Genomic DNA, 23,286 nt, shown 5'->3' with positions numbered 1-23,286 from the left:
CTGTATATTGTAATAAACTGATATTTACTGCGAAAAGTGTGCATGGAAACGCTGTATATTGTAATAAACTGATATTTTACTGCGGAAAGTATCCATGGAAACGCTATATATTATAAAAAAACTGATATTTTACTGCGGAAAGTGTCCATGGAAACGCTGTATATTGTAATAAACTGATATTTACTGCGGAAAGTGTCCATGGAAACGATATATATTGTAATAAACTGATATTTACTGCAGAAAGTGTCCATGGAAACGCTGTATATTGTAACAAACTGATATTTACTGAGGAATGTGTCCATGGAAACGCTGTATATTGTAATAAACTGATATTTACTGCGGAAAGTGTCCATGGAAACGCTGTATATTGTAATAAACTGATATTTACTGCGGAAAGTGTCCATGGAAACGCTGTATATTGTAATAAACTGATATTTACTGAGGAATGTGTCCATGGAAAGGCTGTATATTGTAACAAACTGATATTTACTGCGGAAAGTGTCCATGGAAACGCTGTATATTGTAACAAACTGATATTTACTGCGGAAAGTGTCCATGGAAACGCTGTATATTGTAACAAAGTGATATTTACTGCGGAATGTGTCCATGGAAACGCTGTATATTGTAACAAACTGATATTTACTGCGGAATGTGTCCATGGAAACGCTGTATATTGTAACAAAGTGATATTTACTGCGGAATGTGTCCATGGAAACGCTGTATATTGTAACAAACTGATATTTACTGCGGAATGTGTCCACAGAAACGCTGTATATTGTAACAAACTGATATTTACTGCGGAATGTGTTCATAGAAACGCTGTATATTGTAACAAACTGATATTTACTGCGGAAAGTGTCTATGAAAACGCTGTATATTGTAACAAACTGATATTTACTGCGGAAAGTGTCTATGGAAACGCTGTATATTGTAACAAACTGATATTTACTGCGGAAAGTGTCAATGGAAAGGCTGCATATTGTAATAAACTGATATTTACTGCGGAATGTGTCCATGGAAACGCTGTATATTGTAACAAACTGATATTTACTGAGGAATGTGTCCATGGAAACGCTGTATATTGTAATAAACTGATATTTACTGCGGAAAGTGTCCATGGAAACGCTGTATATTGTAATAAACTGATATTTACTGAGGAATGTGTCCATGGAAAGGCTGTATATTGTAACAAACTGATATTTACTGCGGAAAGTGTCCATGGAAACGCTGTATATTGTAACAAACTGATATTTACTGCGGAAAGTGTCCATGGAAACGCTGTATATTGTAACAAAGTGATATTTACTGCGGAATGTGTCCATGGAAACGCTGTATATTGTAACAAACTGATATTTACTGCGGAATGTGTCCATGGAAACGCTGTATATTGTAACAAAGTGATATTTACTGCGGAATGTGTCCATGGAAACGCTGTATATTGTAACAAACTGATATTTACTGCGGAATGTGTCCACAGAAACGCTGTATATTGTAACAAACTGATATTTACTGCGGAATGTGTTCATAGAAACGCTGTATATTGTAACAAACTGATATTTACTGCGGAAAGTGTCTATGAAAACGCTGTATATTGTAACAAACTGATATTTACTGCGGAAAGTGTCTATGGAAACGCTGTATATTGTAACAAACTGATATTTACTGCGGAAAGTGTCAATGGAAAGGCTGCATATTGTAATAAACTGATATTTACTGCGGAATGTGTCCATGGAAACGCTGTATATTGTAACAAACTGATATTTACTGCGGAAAGTGTCTATGGAAACGCTGTATATTGTAACAAACTGATATTTACTGAGGAATGTGTCCATGGAAACGCTGTATATTGTAACAAACTGATATTTACTGCGGAATGTGTCCATGGAAACGCTGTATATTGTAACAAACTGATATTTACTACGGAAAGTGTCCATGGAAACGCTGTATATTGTAACAAAGTGATATTTACTGCGGAATGTGTCCATGGAAACGCTGTATATTGTAACAAACTGATATTTACTGCGGAATGTGTCCATGGAAACGCTGTATATTGTAACAAACTGATGTTTACTGCGGAATGTGTCCATAGAAACGGTGTGTATTGTAACAAACTGATATTTACTGCGGAATGTGTCCATGGAAACGCTGTATATTGTAACAAACTGATATTTACTGCGGAATGTGTCCATGGAAACGCTGTATATTGTAACAAACTGATATTTACTGCGGAATGTGTCCATGGAAACGCTGTATATTGTAACAAACTGATATTTACTGCGGAAAGTGTCTATGGAAACGCTGTATATTGTAACAAACTGATATTTACTGCGGAATGTGTCCATGGAAACGCTGTATATTGTAACAAACTGATATTTTACTGCGGATAGTATACATGGAAAACCTGCATACTCGTAATGTAATAAAATGTTTATATCAGTTAATGAACTTGGTCAAATGACTCACCGTAGTCTTCCTCGTAGACGATGGCCACTTTGGTCCAGTTGAGGAAGGCCATGACGTCCTGGAAGGCGGAGTTGAGGAGGGGCTGCGCGGGGTGCAGGTTGATGGAGAACTCCTTGTAGTCGGAGTCGAGATCGAGCCGAGCCTCCAGGTGGGGGATGTCCAGCGCGTCGCAGATGGAATGGATGTGTGCCCCCAGCAGCGGGTCAGAGGGACCAAACACTGCCTGCACCCCGAAATGCACCTGCTGGCACGCTGCAAGAGCAGAGCGTAGACTGTGAGTGAAAATGCTTCACGAAAAAGAAATAATGATGAAGAAAGCAAGATGGAAGAGAAAAGGAAGAGGAAAAATACAATAGACAGCGAATAAGGGGTGTACGCCTGGAAACAGGTTTCGCTTAGTATTACGGTGCCGTTATAAATGTGATATGGGCAAGTAACAGCCCGCTTAACGGCGATTCAGTGAGTCAGCTTTTCGAGAATAAAATTTCGCGATTTATACATTACATTACAAAAATGTAATTTATTAGCTCACCTTATAAAGTAATAGTAAGGCAGGAACTGTCGAAAGCTGGGAATATAGCACGACAATCTCTTCGTTATACAGGTCGAAAGTGAACAGTGCAGACTGAAGGGGCCAATGGAGTACGTTAAAATGAAAAAAAATACTATTATGTTCCTTATAATTAAGTGCATGGTTAATTAGAAAATTAGGCTAAAAGTGAGCGCATCCCTGGCGGCATCTTAACCACCCTCCTCCGGTGGCAATCAGCGTATTCCGAATCTCACCGGACCGGTGGACAACAATGACGTCACGCTGCAGCGAAATAGAAACAAAACTGCTGGAAGGTTCGATGGCTATCATGGCGGCTATGCAAGTAGTTGTCTGTGCTACGCTAGCAAGATTTTGCGAAATTTCTGTACTGCCATCTCGTTCAAAGAAAAGAGAGCATAAACAATTTATTTCTTGAACCAGTAGTAATAATTGGTCCGTTGACATGTTCGCTCATAAGCCATTAATATACTGGGTGTTCAGTTCAAAGTGTGTCATGGCTCGCTGTATGCCGTCATGTGACTAGCCGATGAGCCTTTAGAATTCAATCTACCTACACTTCCGCAAAGACGTATTACCTATGGGCCAGAGAAGTGCCTGGCAAGTACGGCGTTCATTCTGAAGAGTACTTACCGATACGTACGGTAACGCCGGTAGTGGCAGGAATGTGAGCTGTTTGGAAACACGTACTGAGGTGAATTTTTTTCTTACTGTCGGGAAATGGGGAGAGGGTGAAGACGATCACTTACGCACAGTATTTGACATTAACTTCGACGGTCAACATGGACACGGAGCATTTGATTTGTGTTGAGGAATTTTGCCGTACGCAACCGATGATAACAAATACCCTGCGTACGACTTAATCGCGTAAAACACAGTTCGGAAGACGTTATGGTAGCACACAGACCGCCATCTGTTGCTACGACGTTCAAGTTATGCCGTACACGTTCTCAAGTTCAGATTGAACGCCTTGAATAATAGGCAACTTCTGTAACATAAAAGCTGAAACTCGCTTCAAATCGCCAACTCACAACAGTGACGTCATGACACACTTTGAAATGAATACCCAGTATTGTTTTTACGTTGTGTTCATTACAAACAATACAGCAGAATCAAAGCAGAAAACACCGCCATGACACAATAGCGCACGATGTCATTTGTCTGCTAATTCCCGCCCTGTACAAGAACCAATCAGATTCACTGATGGCGGCTGATGGAGACTGCCATCACTTCTGCAAGCTGATGGAACCGGTGCGACACCGGTGGAGCATCAGTGACGTCATCGATGAAATTCGGAAGACCGTGATGCCATCAGATTACTCAGCGCTGAGATTAGGAATACGCTCAATGCTATGATGATTTGAGTTTCGCTATCCATGAATGTAAACAAATTTTACTCACACGTTAGTAACGTTGGTGAAGGTTACTTATGACCCGGCCACTATAGGAAATTGCTAAAATATTTTGAAAATGTCTTGGATTTATAGTATTGATTATTAACAATTTATGTGATCACTGGGAGACCTGGTCTGACAAACGTGATGTTTTGTTAAGTGGCCACGTTAATAAACAAAACTGTCCTTTCCTTGATTGGGAAAAACCACAAGGGTATGAACAGAGACCATTACATTCTGAAAAAGTAACAGTGTGGGCTGCTGTGTTCAGCCACGGCATCATTGGTCCATATTTTAGTCACGACGAACATGGAAACAGGATAAATATCAATGCAAACGTGTACAGACAACAAGTTATTGATCGTTTTCAAGGGGATTTGACAACATTTTGTGAGTTAATTAATCTTGAATTGGGACAGTAAGTGTTTGAACAAGATGGGGCAAACGCCCGTACTGGTCATGGAAATCTAACCCTACTGCAAGAGCTGTTTCCTGGTCGACTGATTAGTAGGGGATCAGACTTCCCGTATCCTGCACGAAGTCCTCATCTGTGATTCGTTTCTATGGGGAATATTGAAAGAACAGTGCTTCATACCCGTCCCAAGTACTCTAGACGCTCTACGTGGAAACATTGAAAGAGTTATGCACAACCTGACAAGAGAACAGTGTGATGCTATGCTTACGAGGATGGTAGAGCACATGGAAGAAGTCATAGCCAATGACGGAACACTTAGTCGTACGATAGTTATGATATTGTGTGGTACAAGCATTTTGGTTACCTTTTTTTTTGGCCACCTCGTACTTCCTGATGTCATGAAATCTTTTTATTTAATTTGCAAGAAAACCGTCCATTTTATTGAAAAACTGCAAAGAAGTAAGTAATGCCTTAACAGGTTCTCTAATGATGAGAGTACAAACCACAATCGTACGAATAGTACAGGGACATCATTTTATTTTTACTTCAATTTTTATTGTATCTGAGTTTTTAAATGTACTTCACTCCCACCCCTTCTACTAATTAAGTACCAACTGTCCACCACAGAGAACCAAGGCCGCATATAGTAAACAGTACTGAGTTAGTGAGTATAGTACGTTCCAGAAATATGTTCGCGTTTTCCAGTGACGAAAGAGCTTTCAATATTGAATCATATTTTTTGCACAGGTACTGTCGTTCGTTTGTCTACGTCGCATCCCTATTTCCCCCACCCGCTTCTGCTCTCCCCTTTGTTCAGGCTAGTTGCTGGGCTGTCTTAGCTCTTTTCTGAGAACATTAATTTCTGTTAAGAATTGGACGTCTACGTAATATTATACAACTATTTAAAATAACTTAAATAAAAGGGCCTCGTTAAGTAATTAACTGTCACGTGATTTTCCCTGTTTCTACGGTCCTGCGACATAACCACTTGGACGGACAGTAGATAGCATGTCTGAGTAATTCTGTCTGTGTGGGTCGGGCAGAAGTGAAGACTGAATTTACAGACGTAAGATACTCTTTTATAGAGCAGGTACAGAATTATTTCAACATGAGTTACTAGTACGAAAGACGAAACTGGTAATTGGAATTATATGCATTAGTCTATAGTGCGATAATATGCACAAAAGAATTGAAACCTGTATCGAAATGAACGGCCACCATTTTAAAAAATGTGTTTAAATATCAATATTATGATTAGCCTATTTTTCAATTTAACTTCATTCTCTACAATGTGCTGTAGACATTGTAATATACACTGCATAATGAATACGTTCGAATGGATAACTCAATTCGTGAGTAAAAACACTTATTGTTAATACTGTATTGTATTGAGATTAAACAAAAACCTAATGAAATCAAACTCAAAATTGCGATATTTGCTAGTTTACGTAAATGGATGCACTACTTTTCTTCCCTCCTATACTTAGCAAAATGATGTGTGTGTATTTTACTCCAGTATCATCGAACTCCAGTCGTGAAAGGGGGGGTAGCAAACGGTGTTTCCGGTTCTCAACCGTTAATCCAAAGATATAGCCAGGTTAATATTAAAAATGTTAGTAAAAATAAAATGATGTCCCTGTACTTACCGAGTAAAACAGTGTTAGTCCTAACATTTAGAAGAAAATTATTTATGCTTTATGGCCTTAACTCTGACAGTACCAGTAAAAATAAATGAAATAAATAAATAAATGAACAAGTAATTTAAATTGTAGAAAATGTCATCGTAGCTAACTACTGTACCATTGAAAGCGACTTATGATTCGAGGTGCTGATATTTCACCTATTTACGATTGATATACTAACACAGATCCGAGACCATATTTCGAATTCAGCCAAGGCATTCTTCACGTGACTATCTGATATCAATTCTATGAGAAAGTCAAAAGTTGGAATCGTTTATGAAAATGCGTGGGATGCAGGCGAAATCTCCGAGTCAGGACTTCTGTAACGCCCCTTCAAGTTATGTATAAGAATTTATAAAATTCCCTTCTCATTTTTTTCCTCCCGAGGTCTGACTTGTGGTTCCTGACATCATTCAAAAGGTGTCGGCATGGGGGTGACGTTGCACTGGCTGCAGGGGTGTCAAGGAAATACAGCCTCAAATATCACGTTACGTACGCAGAACTGAAATCTGGTCATTACGAAAGCTACGATTTTTATGCAGTATATCGTGTATACAAAATATGGGTTTATTTATGTAATGATATTAGTCACTTGCAGGAAAATATTCAATACCTTACTCATACCGGGTGATTTAAAAGGTTGTGCTGAAACTGAAGGAATTTATAGAGGGGTCAAAATATAACATCTCTCGCATAGGAACCTGTGATCGCTAAAGTAATGCTTTGTTAGAATAAACTAAAATGCGGATGTAATCACACTTCGCGAAGAGTTGCTGAATTAAGTACAGTATGAATTAAGTACTTCCACTCTTATGTTGTACACTAGTACTTGTGCATCACCAGAAGTTTGTCATGAATGTATGGACAGACACTATTGGTGATAACATGGTCGGACCTTACCTCCTGTCATCACGTTTGAATGAAAAGATTTAGTTGTTGCTCCAGAGCTGTTAGAAGACGTGCAACTTATAGCACATCAGCAAATGTGGATAAAATGGGACGGAGGACCAACGCACTTCACTTTTTCTGTAAGAGACTTTCTAAATATCGCAAATCCCGGACATTGGATCGGAAGAGGAAGTCCATTTGAATGGCCAGCCCGGCCCCCCGACATGACTGCTCTTGAATACTTTTTATAAAGGTTATAAAAAGTCTCGTTTATGAGACACCGAAGGAAAACCAGTAACACTTTTGTTCAGAATACTTGCAGCACCTGATGCGCTGCTTTGGGAGCTGTCTGAGATACTATAGGAAAATTAGCCTGAGTTTCCTTCCACAGCTCCAGCAACGTTTGGTGTAATACAAAATTAATTGTCTCTTAAATTGTTACATAAATTACTGTTACTCCATTGGTATGTTGTCAATCACGTAGCTTCAAACATTCACAGACTTACACTGACTCAAGACTACCTCTTACGCTAGGGTGACCAGACGTCCTGTTTTTAACGGGATTGTCCCCTTTTCAGCCTCTTGTTCCTTGTCCCGAGAAAAGTATGCTCGGGACGCCAAATATTCCTTTTTTTAATGGCGTCCCGTGTCCCTACAATATTGTTGAAATATTTATTTTTCTTTTATTTCATTATGAAAGATAAATGCATTAGTTTTACAAACATAATTCAGATTTTAAGTTATGTGTTAGGAATACCTGGCACCAATGCATCATCAGAAAGAGTGTTTTCATTGCTGAATTCAATTTGGTCTGACGAAAGGAATCAGTTTTCAGTTAAAGCCATAAAGGCCATATTAATCACAAAATGTCATTTCAAAAATGTGTCTTGCGTGGAATTCTATAGTTTCCTGAAGGAAAGGCCAACACTTCTAGAGCAAATTCACTCTTAAAAGAAATTTGATCTTCGTCGAGAAAGTTAAAATACTTAAAAGGTAATGAGGCAAAAAATTTTGTTATGAAACAAGTTCAGAATACAGTGACGTGAATATGATGTAAGATCCAATTAACCTGAAGTACTTTTAAACAGACAAGTTAACCTATTTAATCCAGACTAGTTGCAATATAAAAAATTGTCAACAATGACTTAAGCCAAGTATCCATGCTACTCTATTATATACTTGTATAATTATTATAACTAGTTATTGTAAACAGTGTAATATTTATTGCTTTAAAATAATAACACTGAACCTTATTGCTCACTGTCGTCATATAAGCACAAGTAGTAATGAATGTTTAGATGAAATGTTGATTCATGTCAACTTTAATAACGGTCCCGTTTTTTTATTTTGGAAAACTGGTCACCTAATCCTACGCTAATTGTAAAATTGTTATATTGCAACCCCTGTGTAAGCTCCTGCAGTTTGAAATTAGAAATGTCAGTGTTCAGAGTCAGGTTAGAGAACATAAACAACCATTTACACTTAAATTCTTGAGAAAAAGTGTTTTAATTTTTGGTTAATTACAGTGCTGAAAATGTTTTGTTTATGACATACACAACCATTTAGACTTAAATTCTAGAGAGAAAAATGTTTATATTTATGTTTTATTACATTGTTTTCTTTTACACTTAAATTCTTGAGGAAAGAATGTTTCTATTTTTTTGTTAATTACAGTGTTTAAAATGTTTTTAGAAGCCTCAGTTTATTGCCAATGATCTTTAATTCGTAGCTAATAACTTTTTAACGAACATTTTACGTCTACTTTACATTTAAATTGACCCCGGAACATCTTACTGCGAGATTTGAGCATGATTTCCACTGGAGTTTTAAGTAAGGGTTGAATATCTCAAAACATATAGCTATAAGGTGGAAGTCTAACTACCCATTTCTTTTATTGTTTATGTTAGAGAAGGTTGGTCCACGTCTGTATGTTCATTAAAATATTCACAAAACGTACAAAGCTAGTTTCTTATAATTTGGAGAGATATCCACGTATTTTGCTTGGAAAACGCTAAAATAATACTTTTAAATTTGTAAGCTATCTTTGTCTATTATAATAACATTGTTTTGCTACCCCAGATATATTATTTATCCGTAAGGTTGTTAAAATGTTCGTCAAGTTACTTGTGCCAAAAAAGTGCTCATATTTGGAAAATTATCGGAAGATATCCTTCTAACTTCATATTTTGAGTGATTCTAAACCGGAGGTCGGCGGCCCTCTGTGAGCCAGAAGAGCAGTTAATGGGAGCCGCGATCAAAATAATAATAATAATAATAATAATAATAATAATAATAATAATAATAATAATAATACCGTAGTAATAATTTTTAAAGTTCTTATATGTAAATGTAAAGATCAAGAACATTTTTCGTTAAATAAAAATATAATTAAATGATTTCCTTTTAAAATTAATACCAAATTTCACGTTACAATGTTTTACAATCAAATATACAATCTATTTGTACCATAATGTGACGGAAAAAGATGCCTCAACATCAAAAAGTCTGAAAAACGCAGGTCTACATTATCTGATTTTCTGTGTTTACAAATGTTTGCTATGTAGGTTAGAACTAACATGGCCTACGGGCCGGCTATTGCAATTCGCTGAAATACAGCCTCAAGCTGGATATGTTCGCTTGAATAAACAAAAAGCGAATATATCATAAATGAATGAAATATTTTGAAATTAACTGAAAGAATAGATCAATATAGAAATACGTATATAGAGATAACATTCACAGAATGCTCGACAAACCGTGCGCCAAAAATGATCAAATTTTGAGCCAGAAGGTAAAAGGAATATTGGCAGAACAAGAAAGCGAAGAAGAAAACAATTGAATGAGAAATTTTAAAATGGTACCAAGTGCATTGGAGCTACTTTTTAGGTAATCGCAAACAACTATTAGTGATAATTTTATTCTGAAATGCTCTGCAATGGGTAAGGATCTATTAGAATGACTATCTATCTCCCGCAAAAAAAAAAAAACATTAGGTAAATAATATTATTTTCCCTGTGATTGTAGCTTCGTGAACTTTGCACCCTTTTCCAATGAACTGCTTATTAAACCACATAAAGATTGATGTATTCCATATTTACAATCTTCTTCTGGCACAATCCGGTACTTTACATTATTTTCTGCAAGATTTCATTCCAGCAACAAACGTGTTAGGTCCGTATCAATGAAGGACATGTAACCATTTTCGAATGGAATAAAACTTAGACTAGGTCAGTTTCTGTTAGATGCGTTTCCAATTCACTGTGGTCTAAAGCAAGGAGATGCACTATCACCTTTACATTTTAACTTTTCTCTAGAGTATGCCATTAGGAAAGTCCAGGATAACAGAGAGGGTTTGGAATTGAACGGGTTACATCAGCTGCTTGTCTAGTATGCGGATAACGTGAATTTGTTAGGAGAAAATCCACAAACGATTAGGGAAAATACGGGAATTTTACTTGAAGCAAGTAAAGAGATAGGTTTGGAAGTAAATCCCGAAAAGACAAAGTACATGATTATGTCTCGTGACGAGAATATTGTACGAAATGGAAATATAAAAATTGGAAATTTATCCTTTGAAAAGGTGGAAAAATTCAAATACCTGGGAGCAACAGTAACAAATATAAATGATACTCGGGAGGAAATTAAACATAGAATAAATATGGGGAATGCCTGTTATTATTCGGTTGAAAAGTTTTTATCATCCAGTCTGCTGTCAAAAAATCTGAAATTTAGACATATACATCTTGATTACACAACTTTTAACACTGTATCACTTCGGAATATGTATGATAAGTACTTTCTTATGTTAAATATTAACGTACCTTGTTAACATGTTTCGACCTATTTTCTGTCATCTTCGGAACTGGTCGTTGTTGGTCTTGGCGCCTCTTGTTTCCTGTGTAGGTGCGATATTCTCAACACACAACTCAATTTCAAAACACATACACTACGAACGCACCCACACAGGAAACAAGAGGCACCAAGACCAACAACGACCAGTTCCGAAGATGACCGAAAATGGATCGAAACATGTTAACAAGGTACGTTAATATTTAACACAAGAAAGTACTTATCATTCATATTCCGAAGTGAAAGTTAGAATTTATAAAAGAGTTATATAACCGGTTGTTCTTCATGGTTGTGAAACTTGGACTCTCACTTTGAGAGAGGAACATAGTTAAGGGTGTTTGAGAATAAGGTTCTTAGGAAAATATTTGGGGCTAAGAGAGATGAAGTTACAGGAGAATGGAGAAAGTTACACAACACAGAACTGCACGCATTATATTCTTCACCTGACATAATTAGAAACATTAAATCCAGACGTTTGAGATGAGCAGGGCATGTAGCACGTATGGGCGAATCCAGAAATGCATATAGAGTGTTAGTTGGGGGGCCGGAGGGAAAAAGACCTTTGGGGAGGCCGATACGTAGATGAGAGGATAATATTAAAATGGATTTGAGGGAGGTGGGATATGATGATAGAGACTGGATTAATCTTGCACAGGATAGGGACCGATGGCGGGCTTAGCCTATGTGAGAACTTTCGGGTTCCTTAAAAGCAAGCAAGCAAGTAAGTAAGTAAGTAAGTAAGTAAGAAAGTATAAAACTTAGGCACAACAACCTATATGTGCGTCAAATTTCACCCATTCTTCTGCAGAAAGATGCGTCTTGCCTTGGAGAGCATTAACTCATTAAAAAAAAAAAGTGAATAAACCGCTTATTCCAATTCCTGATCGAATTTAAATTCAAATTTATAAACCGTCATGGCTTAATCCTTGTCAGATGATGATGATGATGATGATGATGATGATGATGATGATGGTGGCAAAGTCTTAGACGCCGTGTTCATAAAGTCTTTTCTGTAACAGACTTCAGTGTGTGGCAAGGGATTGTCACCCCTGCTTTATCGCTCCGTGACTTGGACAGTGTGAAGAGAGACGATGTCGCTGTCCACGGCTTCACGGGGCGAATATAAACCACAGAACAGTCGATAGAATGCGCCAGGGTTACAGGGGAGGGATAGAGAGACGTGCTGCACAATTGCAAGAAGCTGTTACGCTTAAAAAAGGCGACAAGACATTGCCTCACCTCCAGATCACAGCTACAGTTCGCGAAACGCAACGTGACGCTCGGAAAATATGTCTACATTTGCCGTCGATTGTGCTATCATTACGTAAGAAAGAAGCTAATGCACATAGCCAGTAATTTTAACAGCATTTTCTCCCCCAGCATTGTTGCATAGATTGTGCCCCTATGACAAATGAAGGAAGACTTTAATATTTTACATTAAATGATAAACCATATAAAATGAGCTGAAATGCGAATTTGTGATATACAGTACAGTAAAACCTCGTCAATCCGGACCTCGATAAGCCGGACTTCGCTTAATCCGGAGGCAAAAAAACATTGAGTTTGGAAAAATGAAAGAATTTTCTTTTAATACTTACATGTACTTCAAACCAACTTCTGCAGCAAGAGTTTCGAGTGATGGAGACCCAGATCCGTTGGGCACATCATCATAATTATGGGTATCATATATATACTGCATTGTATGAATTGCTTGTTTTACTGGGTTATTTTACGACGCTGTATCAGCATCTCGGGTTATTTAGAGTCTGAATGAAATGCAGGTAATAATTCCTGTGAAATGAGTCTGAGATCCAGCACCGATAGTTACCCAGCATTTGCTCATTTTGGGTTGAGGGAAACCCCCAGAAAAACCTCAACCAGGTGACTTGCCCCGACGAGAATTCGAACCCGTCAAATCCACGTGGAGGCAGAGTTGCCGCATCTTTTCCGAATTCCAAGAATCCCGTCAGTCTCACTGTCTCATTTCGAGGGTCACCAGGATTGTGGCAACTGTGCAATGTTGGGACGAGGGGACAGGTTGGAATTGTCAGAGGTGTTTGTGTAGAAAGTCATAAATCTGTAAGTGGGTGTTCAAAGGAGCCACCGAACTGCACTCCTTGAAATAAAATGGAGTATACGTTGTACTGCTCAAAACTCTACATGAGAATGTAGACAATTAATGCGCATGTGCGAAGCTGAAATCACTGCTCTGATTGGCTATTTTTATGCGGGAAAGTGCTGTAGTCAGCTTCAGTACGACACAGCTCGGAGATTGCAAAAGTAAAGCGTAACGAAAGAATGCTTGTTTGTGGAAGATCTCGGAACTATGTACAATGTATTTGGTAATTCAAGTGTCCGACTGGTGCTGCCATCTACCTGTTTTTTGAGGTTCCTCCTGAATCAGTCAGCAAACGATGGAGAATAGAATCCCAGAAAATTGATGCCAAGGAAGTATATGACCGTATAATTCAGGAAACTAGTTATCGTTTCCAGTCTTTAAGCTACCTAGACACAACAAAATTGTTAAACAGAAAATTTTTTGACAATTTTTCGCATAATTTTCCTGAACGCGAACTTGAAGGTGCTGTCAACAACTATACTGTACTGAATAAAAGAATGTTGAAGACACAACTTGGAGTTCTATACGGAAGACGCGACTTCCGAAATATAGATGGAGCTGTTCAATTGTTACAATACATAGCCTTCAACAATTTACAGGATCCATTCTGCGAAGTAACGAAGTTGTTAAATATTTTGGTCACAACACCAATGACCACTGCTGAGCCAGAAACATGTTTTTCTTGCTTGAAACGCATAAAAACGTTTCCAAGGAACACTATGTCTCGGGATCGCTTCACTGCTCTTGCAATACTGTCAATAGAAAAGAGTAGACTATGATGTCCAAGATGGAGGGGTTTAACACCAGGATAATTGACAAGTTATGCAGTAGAAAGGAACGTTATGGACTTCATATTTCGTCACTAGGCGAGTCTCAAATTAAGATAAATACATACAAGTGTATACAGTAAACCGATATAGAGATTGTTGTAGCACACTCATTATTTTGACCACCTGATGGAAACTCTCAATTGAGGACGTAGCTTCAATAAGGGCCCATAGCCCCATGGGTCCTTTTTCCGGAGAATTCATAAATCGATTCTTCGTAGTTTCTTTGTTATACCCACAAAGTTTCGTTGAGAAATTTTGAACGGTAATACTGGTAAACCTGTTTGTTTTAATATATGTTATAGGCCCTGCACTGTTTTAAAAATTTCAACTCTATATATCTTAGAACAGCATTTTGGAGTATGGGCCCTTGCTGCAGCTACGTCCTCAATTATTTTACACTATGTTCGAGGAAATTGAGGAGTATTTGTGACATTAAACTTTATTTTGATTTCATTAATTGAAAACATGTTATGTACTGTTGCGAATAATGTAGAAAAAAAAGGTACAAGTGTCAATGATTAACATTTAGTTATGTCAATTTTACGCGCCAGCAACCATATCAGGCAATTAACAAAAATATTGCCAACGTGACAAAGTAACATTTTCTCCAATATTTTGACTGTAATTTATACAGAGTGTTTCAAAAATACGGGGCATAATTTCAAGTATGTATTTCCCACATGTAGACAATCAAAATAGTTCATTACAACATGTGTCCGGAAATGCTTCATTTACGAGTTATGGCCTTCACAACATTGAAATTCACCGGAACGTTTTTCTTTCCGCAGGTCGTTGTCATTACAGAAGATGTTCAAAATGTCCACCTCCTGCTTGAATACAGACCTCACATCGATGTCTCATTGACCTGCGAACACGATCCCAAACTCCAGGAGTATTGCGTATGTCCTCAGAACATGCCACAATTCGATTCGGAAGGGATTCCAAATCAGGCACCGGAGACGAATAAACCAATGATTTTAAATGGCCCCACAAGTAGAAATCGAGAGGGTTCAGATCAGGTGAGCGTGGAGGCCAAGCAATTGGGCCACCTCTACCTATCCATCGATCAGGAAACCTTCGATCCAAGTACCGGGGAGCAGTATGACTGAAGTGTGCAGGAGCGCCATCATGCAAGAAGTGAATGTGTTGACGATTGATCAGTGGAGTGTCTTCTAACACATGAGGTATGGTGTTTTCCAGGAAGTTTGTGTACGCCTGCCCCATAAGTCTGTTTACAAGTACATGGGGTCCAGCTAATCGAACACCAATGATACCGGCCCACATGTTGAGGGAGAACCGCACCTGGTGATGAGATGGAACAGTTGCACGTGGGTTTTCATACGCCCATACATGCTGATTGTGGAAATTTGTTATGCCATCTCGTGTGAACTGTGCTTCATCTGTAAATAATACTAAGGCAGGAAAGTTTGGATTTACACCACACTGCTGCAAGAACCACTGACAGAACCTAACTCGTGCAGGGTAATCTGCTGCTGACAGGGCCTGTACCCGTTGCAAATGATAAGGATACAATTGATACTCTTTAAACAGTCTCCAGACAGTCGTATGAGGAACATTGACTTGCAACGCTACCCTTCGTGTGCTGATAGAAGGAGTCATGTTCAAAGCCTCCAGAATCTCCTCCTGTACTTCTGGAGTTGTAGATGTTGGTCGTCCCCTTCCCAAACCAGGAGAGTTAAATTTTCCATACTCGCACAGACGGTAATGGAGACGTACAAATGTCTTCCAATCTGGACATTGTCGCTGTGGGTACGTCTCCTGGTAGAAACGATAAGCCAGCGCAGCATTGCCGTCCGCCTTACCGTACATGAAGTGTATCTCTGCCAGCTCTTGATTTGAATACATGTCGCACAGTCTAACGCCTACACAACACTGAATGTAACCTTCGCCTCGGAATGAACTGTCAGAGTGCCCTCTTAATGTCTCCTTTGACGGCAACGACCTGCGGAAAGAAAAACGTTCCGGTGAATTTCAATGTTGTGAAGGCCATAACTCGGAAATAAAGCATTTCCGGACACATGTTGTAATGGACTATTTTGATTGTCTACATGTGGGAAATACATACCTGAAATTATGCCCCGTATTTTTGAAACACCCTGTATAATTTGTAAGAAACTTTTCTCTTATTTTTGTTATTATTACGACTTGCAGTTAAATGTACGAGATTTTGCTATGAAGTCATGAGAAACTGGCTTCTGACAGCATGTTCATGGTTGCTAAGCACTGTATCTCTTCTCCAATAACGACCAGAAATCGCTGTAACGCCATGGAGTCCCTCCCCCTCCCCCAATCAGGCTCCAAGACGCAGGGGTTGGATGTGGCTGCTATTTACTGGGTTAAGTTGAAGACTTCGGGCAAGAACTAATCAGCCGCTCCGCTTACCTTAACTGTTGTACAGGTTGCAGACCTGGCCCCCCAATATCCTGAAATATAGTCCGGGCCAGCTTACTTAATATCCTAAGGGTGGAACCTAACCATTTTTTCCCCATTACTACATAAGCTAGTGGATTATGGTGATTTTCTAGTTTGCTAGTTTTCTAGTCTCTTTTGCCAACTTCGTTTCGAATTTCGGTACTACTGAGAAATACTACAACTGGTAGTGATTTTATAACTGTTATGTTGGCAGGAGTGACACAAGTTGTCAGTAGTTTAAATTTTGAAAATTCAAATTCTTCTAGATATCTGAGCACATTACTGGAAGCTAGTGAAATTTGAGCACACTAATAATTAATTAATAACAGTATTAATATTAATATATAATAGTTATTGTATGTGTTGCTTTGTGTTGTGGTTACAATTTCAAGATTAGAGCCAGGTAGGCTAAGAGTAAATAAACATAACGTATTTCGTGTGATATATGCCCTTGAGTAATCGATAGAAATACCATTTCACATTTTAATTAATTTCTTTCGTGTTTAGACTTTTGTTATAATAATGCAGTAAATATTCTAAAGCATACATTGTTTACGATAATTCTGCATTGCCACATAGAGCTGTAATTGGTTAAAATTCAAGATATACCTGCACAGCATTGGTGGAGTATGATTGTTATTATGACCTTTTTCGAATTAGGTTCTCAGAAAATCCTGTAAGACAGCCGTGGCGAAAATGTGATCGTGCGCCAAGCCACTGTGTAATCTGCAACGTGCATAGCATCTATGGAGGGAGGCGGACACCCGAAGGGGAAGTGAAGCAACTGTCTGACTTATTAACGGATTTTCATTTTCCTTACGTCAAGCACTTAAATATAATTTTATAGAGTATAAGGTTACAAACTAATGTTTAGTACGTGTAACGAAGAAAGAAATGAATAAGAAAACATAGGACACATTATCACAACCTAAAATTAACTGTCTTCAGAATGTCTCTGCGACAGTTTCAAAATCAGAAATTATGTCACTTACTGCCAGTCGTAGTTGGTCACGAAGGTATTGTCTGTCAGTCGTGATCTTAATTTGGTTTTTACTATTTTCACTGTTGAAAATAATTTTTCAAAAACGTAAGTTTTAGCGAACATGGCTTCAACAGAGCAAGCGGAAAACGAAGCTTCGGATATTTATTTTTTGTCAAACATTTGAAAAGTTCGACATTTGTCAAGTTCTTACATCTAGCTTTCATTTAATATCACATTGTAAATTTGTGAGTTTAAATTGAAGATCTAACCGCATTATTCGTACATCTGCTGAAAAAGGATCGACGTACAGAGATGATGATGATGATAATAATAATAATAATAATAATAATAATAATAATAATAATAATAATAATATAATAATAACAATAATAATAATAATAATACTAATAATAATAATAATAATAACTCTTAACCTTTTAATGTTTCATGAGTAACATGTAGTATAATGCCGTTTTATGTTATATAACCGTTTTCCTCGTAATACTTGTGAATAAATCACACATTTAATTTTCTCATCATATTGGCAGCAAAAAAAAAAAATGCGTCCTGTCCTTCCATCCTACTTGTCTTGAAACTTTCGTTTTTGTAGAGGTACATGGTTTCGAGAGAGACATTGGGACGATATGCCACTCGCAGGTCAGAGACAAATACAAATGGAACGGAGTTTGACTCCAGTGAGTGAAAGGGTGGGAGTTGGGGCGAGAAGGAAGCAAGAGAAATGCATAGCTATCATTGCGAGCCACAATGTGCTCGCGAGTCACATTTTCGCCACGGCTGTTGTAAGATGTAATAATAATAATAACAATAATAATAATAATAATAATAATAATAATAATAATAATAATATTACTTAACCTGTCAGATTAAGGCTATAGGAGCTTTCTCTGACACTCAATCAAGAGTAAAACTTGCTTGCATAGTTGAACATACAACTTCATCCGACTTAAGTAATTATATATTAGTCTTATGCTAGACGGATGAAATTTAAATACTGAAATCAAAAGAGGCAGTTTAAAAAATGTACCTAATAAATATAAAAATAAACAGAGTGGAATACATAGTATTGTTAGAATCAAATACGTTTCACATAACAAAGCCACAAACCGACAAGTCAATAAAATGTACTACTCAATAATAATAAAAATAAACAAATTGGAATGCATATTTGTATTAAGTTACTAGCAATTAATACGATTCACATAATAAAAAAACTTACACAATAAAAATAATAACGAAAAGAAAACAGTGGAATATCTATTGGTGTTAAGTAAGAGGTAAACACGATATACACAACAAAATCATAGAGGGACATTTGCATAAAGTGTAGACAAAAATAATAATAATTGATTTTAGCTAGCAGAGTTAAGGCCGTAAGGCCTTCTGTTCCACTCAACCAACAAAAAATATAGATACACATGAATTAACTTACAAGCTAAAAAGAATACAACAATTTTATTTAGATATAAGTTACGTGTTCACAAGAGTTAAGGCTCATTCACAATGAAAATTAAACATAACGTAGGCGTTAGCTTAAGAATGTAAACGAACCGGTAAAGTCAAGAAGTCATACCATCTTTCACGATGGGAACATAAATATAACCGCAAACATACTTGGTAACCATGGAAACATAACAACGACGCCATTTCCTCATATTCTGTCGTATATTTCAGCGCTCCACGATTGTGTTCTGTTTGCAAATCACGTAAGCATAAGCATGAAAGTTTGGAGTTTGCAAACTTTCATGTTAAAGTCTTACGGTAATGTTTATGTCAATGCTTATGTGAATCATTGTGAATGATCCCATTTAGTAGCCTGGGCGCAAACTTCTGTGTTTATGTTACGGTTATGTTTAATTTTCACTGTGAATGGGCCTTTACTTATTAATTAAACCGTAAAATAGTATGAACTATTAAATAAACAATGAAATGCAAACTGTGTAGCAGAATTAAACTAAAATACATAGAATGTTAATATATTTCAAATAATGTTAGATAATAGGAAGAAATTAGTGAGAGACAATTTTGAAAATACAGCGCTATTAGGATGCATGTCTAAAGAAAGAAGTTACCATGTAGTCAGTGACCGTTAGTCAGTATAATTAGAGTGAAATGGTAAGAAGGTTATTCTTCAAGCTTTTTTAAAAAGGTTTTTTGTCTTGCAGCCCCTAACATTTTGTGACAAGGAATTTCATTGTCAAAATGACATTATGGAAAACATATGAACATTAAATTCGAAGCAAATATGATTTACATAATAAAATTATAAAGACAATTGAAATAAAGTGTACGCAATAAAAATAAGACAAAATTAAAATAAACACAGCGGAATAAACTGTAAGGTCCCAGAGACAAATAACGCCATGTAATCTTTAACGCCACCTTATTAATTCTTGTTAACGACATCTGATTTTGGTAGTGCACTACTGTAGCCTGCATTCGCTTGCCATGTAGTGATGAAATGAGTTACTAGCTGTCCGCTGACATTTACGAGTGACATGATATTCCACCATCTTGCTGTTGTGTGTTGATAGTGAAAGGCTGTTCTTATATCAAGATAAGAGGCAATATTTTATTTTGTATATTGAGCAAACAATAACTATATTAAACTATATATTTTCGTGATCCTTAAACATTCTTTTATGCAGGGAAAATATTTGCTATCTATAACATTTGAAATAGAGAAACTGACGTGTGATGTTATCAAGTACTCAGTAGCGCTTTAACGCCACGTGGCGTTGAAGGTCTACAGATAAAATTTTAGGTTGTGTTAGTACGGTAATCACTTGTTTAACGACAGTCTTTAATTTTTAATAGTATTTCCATTGTTGTTACATTAATATTGTGTGAGGTATTTACACGATTGGTGTGGAAACATCAGAAAAACACTAACCTTTCAACTTACAAATGTCCAGAATGTACACAGTGATGATATTGGTTCAATAGCTTATCAAACTCTTAATTTTTGTTTTACTTTTGGGAAAAAAATTCATATTTAACTAAGGTTATGCTTTTGTGTTCATAACTTTCTTCTGTGTCTCGTCTCTTTTTTTAAAGTAAGAAGTTACGGAAAACATAGTTTCAGCTTCAGATGAAGAATATTTCATTCGTATTGAGTGATTTTGTACCTTTTATTAACAGAGACTCAAATTTAGTTGCTTAGTTCAATTTGTGTTACTTAGGAAAAGTAATTCATTAATAACTATAAGTGTATAGGTTACTAAAAAATAGGTGGCGTTAATTGGATAAACTGTTCCTAATAACGCCAGTATACAAAGTTTTCCTATATGAGCTGCAATTCTTCTCCAGCATATAATATCACCATTTTCATTGTGCTATTTTCTAAAGATGAAATTAAAGTTTCTTTGTCATAATTTTTGTGTTTGTACATAACTTATTTCCAGAGTAACAGTGACTTAAGTGTTAAGGTGGCGTTATTTGGTACGTGTACCTTATTAAATGTTTACAACGTGTTAAGTCTGACAACTCATCATAAGATATTCTTCTAATTTATAACAGAAGACAGAAATGTGAGCAGGTTTTCTCAAATACTTATGCTTTTATAATTTTTATTCCATTTTTGCTCCATTCTTACCGTGTGTGAATGATCTGTGTAGCTAAAAAAATCACGTTGCGTAAAGAACTGCCTTTACGAACGCGCCTCTATTGTTCTTATCTTTCCAGAAGTCGGCCCATAATTTCAGCTAGATGTCCCTCCCCTGTCTGAATGGGGTTGGGTCGCAGGGATTAAGACAGTCTGCGATGTTAAAAATTCCGTGGAGTCAGCAGCAGTGCTTCTTCTTCTTCTTCTTCTAACTCCTTATTATACGCAGCCGTACAATGTGTCTAAGGACATCAAACTCCAACTGGAGGACTCGGGGCGCGTACTAATGTCTATACTTGAGATATACTGCCGAATTTTGGTTAATTCGTCACATTTATTGACATAATTTATTTATTTTATTTATTGCTAGTAAGTCTGAGATGAATACAAAAAAGTAAATAGAAAGAAAGATAAACTACCCCACTCCTGAATAAGACTCGTGCTCAGGAGGGGATCCCAATACAAACAAAAACAAAATTAAAATTGAAAGTGAATACAGATTAAAAAGTGTTTAATATGTTTAACCCAAACTATAAATCCAATACAATTTTTTTTATTTTTTTATTAATTTGGAGAGAATTCGTGGTTAAAATAATATTGGAATAAAATTTGTTTAATAATCTGGGACCTTGACTCATGCTATGATAAAAAGCTGCAATGGTTTCACATTTTGGTTCACACAAACGCAGAGAATTCATATTTTTAATTCTATATTTATGTATATACCTTTCAAAGTTATTAAAATTTTTATGAAAATATTTTAATAAAATAAAATAATACATTTGTTTAATATTGAAAACTTTGAAGTGTTTAAACAACAATTCAGTTGGGTAAGCTTTCTGCTTTTTTAAACACATTTTTAATGCCTTTTTATGTAGTAAAATTAACGGATAAAGGTTGGATTTATAAGTTCCACCCCAACCTTTGATACCATACATAAATATAGTTTGAAATAATGCTAAATAAATGATACGTAAACAGTTAATTGACAAAATATTTCTTAGAACAACAAAGTAACATAATGTTTTACGTAATTTATTACAAATATAATGAATATGATTATTCCATTTTAAATTATTATCAATAATTATACCTAAGTATTTAACCTCATTAACTTCTTTACTAACTGAACAATTGCAATTTATATCGGAACAATCAGAATTATGCATTTTAATTTGTAGTATAGCTGAAATTGGTGTATTACCTTTATTATTTAAAGAAAATGGGATAGCTATTGTTTCATCTTTATTAATTACAAGTGAATTACCACTTGTAATATAATATTCGTTATTAAACTGTACATAAAATGTAATTGGCATTTTTATTGCTACTTCTTTCCTTCCTGATATTGATTTGGAATGGGAAAGAACCATCAAGCGAATGAAATAAGTATTTAAACAACTCAATCGCTTATTTGAAGGGTTCAGAGCCATAATGGGCCAAGCGCCATTTATTAAAAACGGAGAAAGCAAGACTTAAAGTTAAGTGAATACCATAGTTTAATGAAGATTGACATATCATTTAGTTTCAGTGTATATACTTTATATTACTTGCTATATGTTTCTACTGATTATGGTAATAACGTCATTTTAACCCTTGTTTTCTACGGTTTTAGTAAATGGCGCTTGGCCCACTATGGTTCTGAACCCTTCGTTTTTGCTTTATTCTTTAAAAACCACATCATTCAGGAGATTTCTTCTATTTGCAATGCACTGCTGAAGTCTTTCTGGTAACGTATCTGAAACGAAGTATTCATAGATTCTCGTCAACGTGTTCATGCCGAATCTTAGTTTCTCAACTCTTGAATATTATGTAATCTATGGAAGGACGCCCTCTGTTTCAGTACTTTTACAGACTTCGCAGAGATCCTTCTTGGGACACATCATCTACCAATCTGGTGATATTCCATGGACTTCGCGTTCTTCAGATTTTACAGCTCTAGATTTTTTTCGTATGTGGAGTATTTGAAACAGGAAGTGTTTTCTAATGGACCGGATTTAGGAAGGGTAGATCATGATGATCATGTAGCAAGAAAATTTTGTTAGGAATATATCGAGAA

General features: G+C 36.5%; 1 protein-coding gene across 2 annotated transcripts in view; it reads right to left on the bottom strand.

Moving 5' to 3' along the window:
- Positions 1 to 23,286, bottom strand: part of LOC138698379 (glutamate receptor ionotropic, kainate 2-like) — a 1,224,444-nt gene that overhangs the window by 322,114 nt on the left and 879,044 nt on the right. For both annotated transcript variants that reach the window (XM_069824251.1, XM_069824250.1), the window contains exon 4: positions 2,464 to 2,715. In XM_069824251.1, coding sequence (XP_069680352.1) covers positions 2,464 to 2,715 — 252 coding nt within the window. The remainder of the gene's footprint in view (positions 1 to 2,463; positions 2,716 to 23,286) is intronic.

This window comes from Periplaneta americana, chromosome 4, assembly GCF_040183065.1.
Source record: "Periplaneta americana isolate PAMFEO1 chromosome 4, P.americana_PAMFEO1_priV1, whole genome shotgun sequence".
Taxonomy (NCBI): Eukaryota; Metazoa; Arthropoda; class Insecta; order Blattodea; family Blattidae; genus Periplaneta; species Periplaneta americana.
This window is presented reverse-complemented; position numbering and strand designations above follow the sequence as displayed.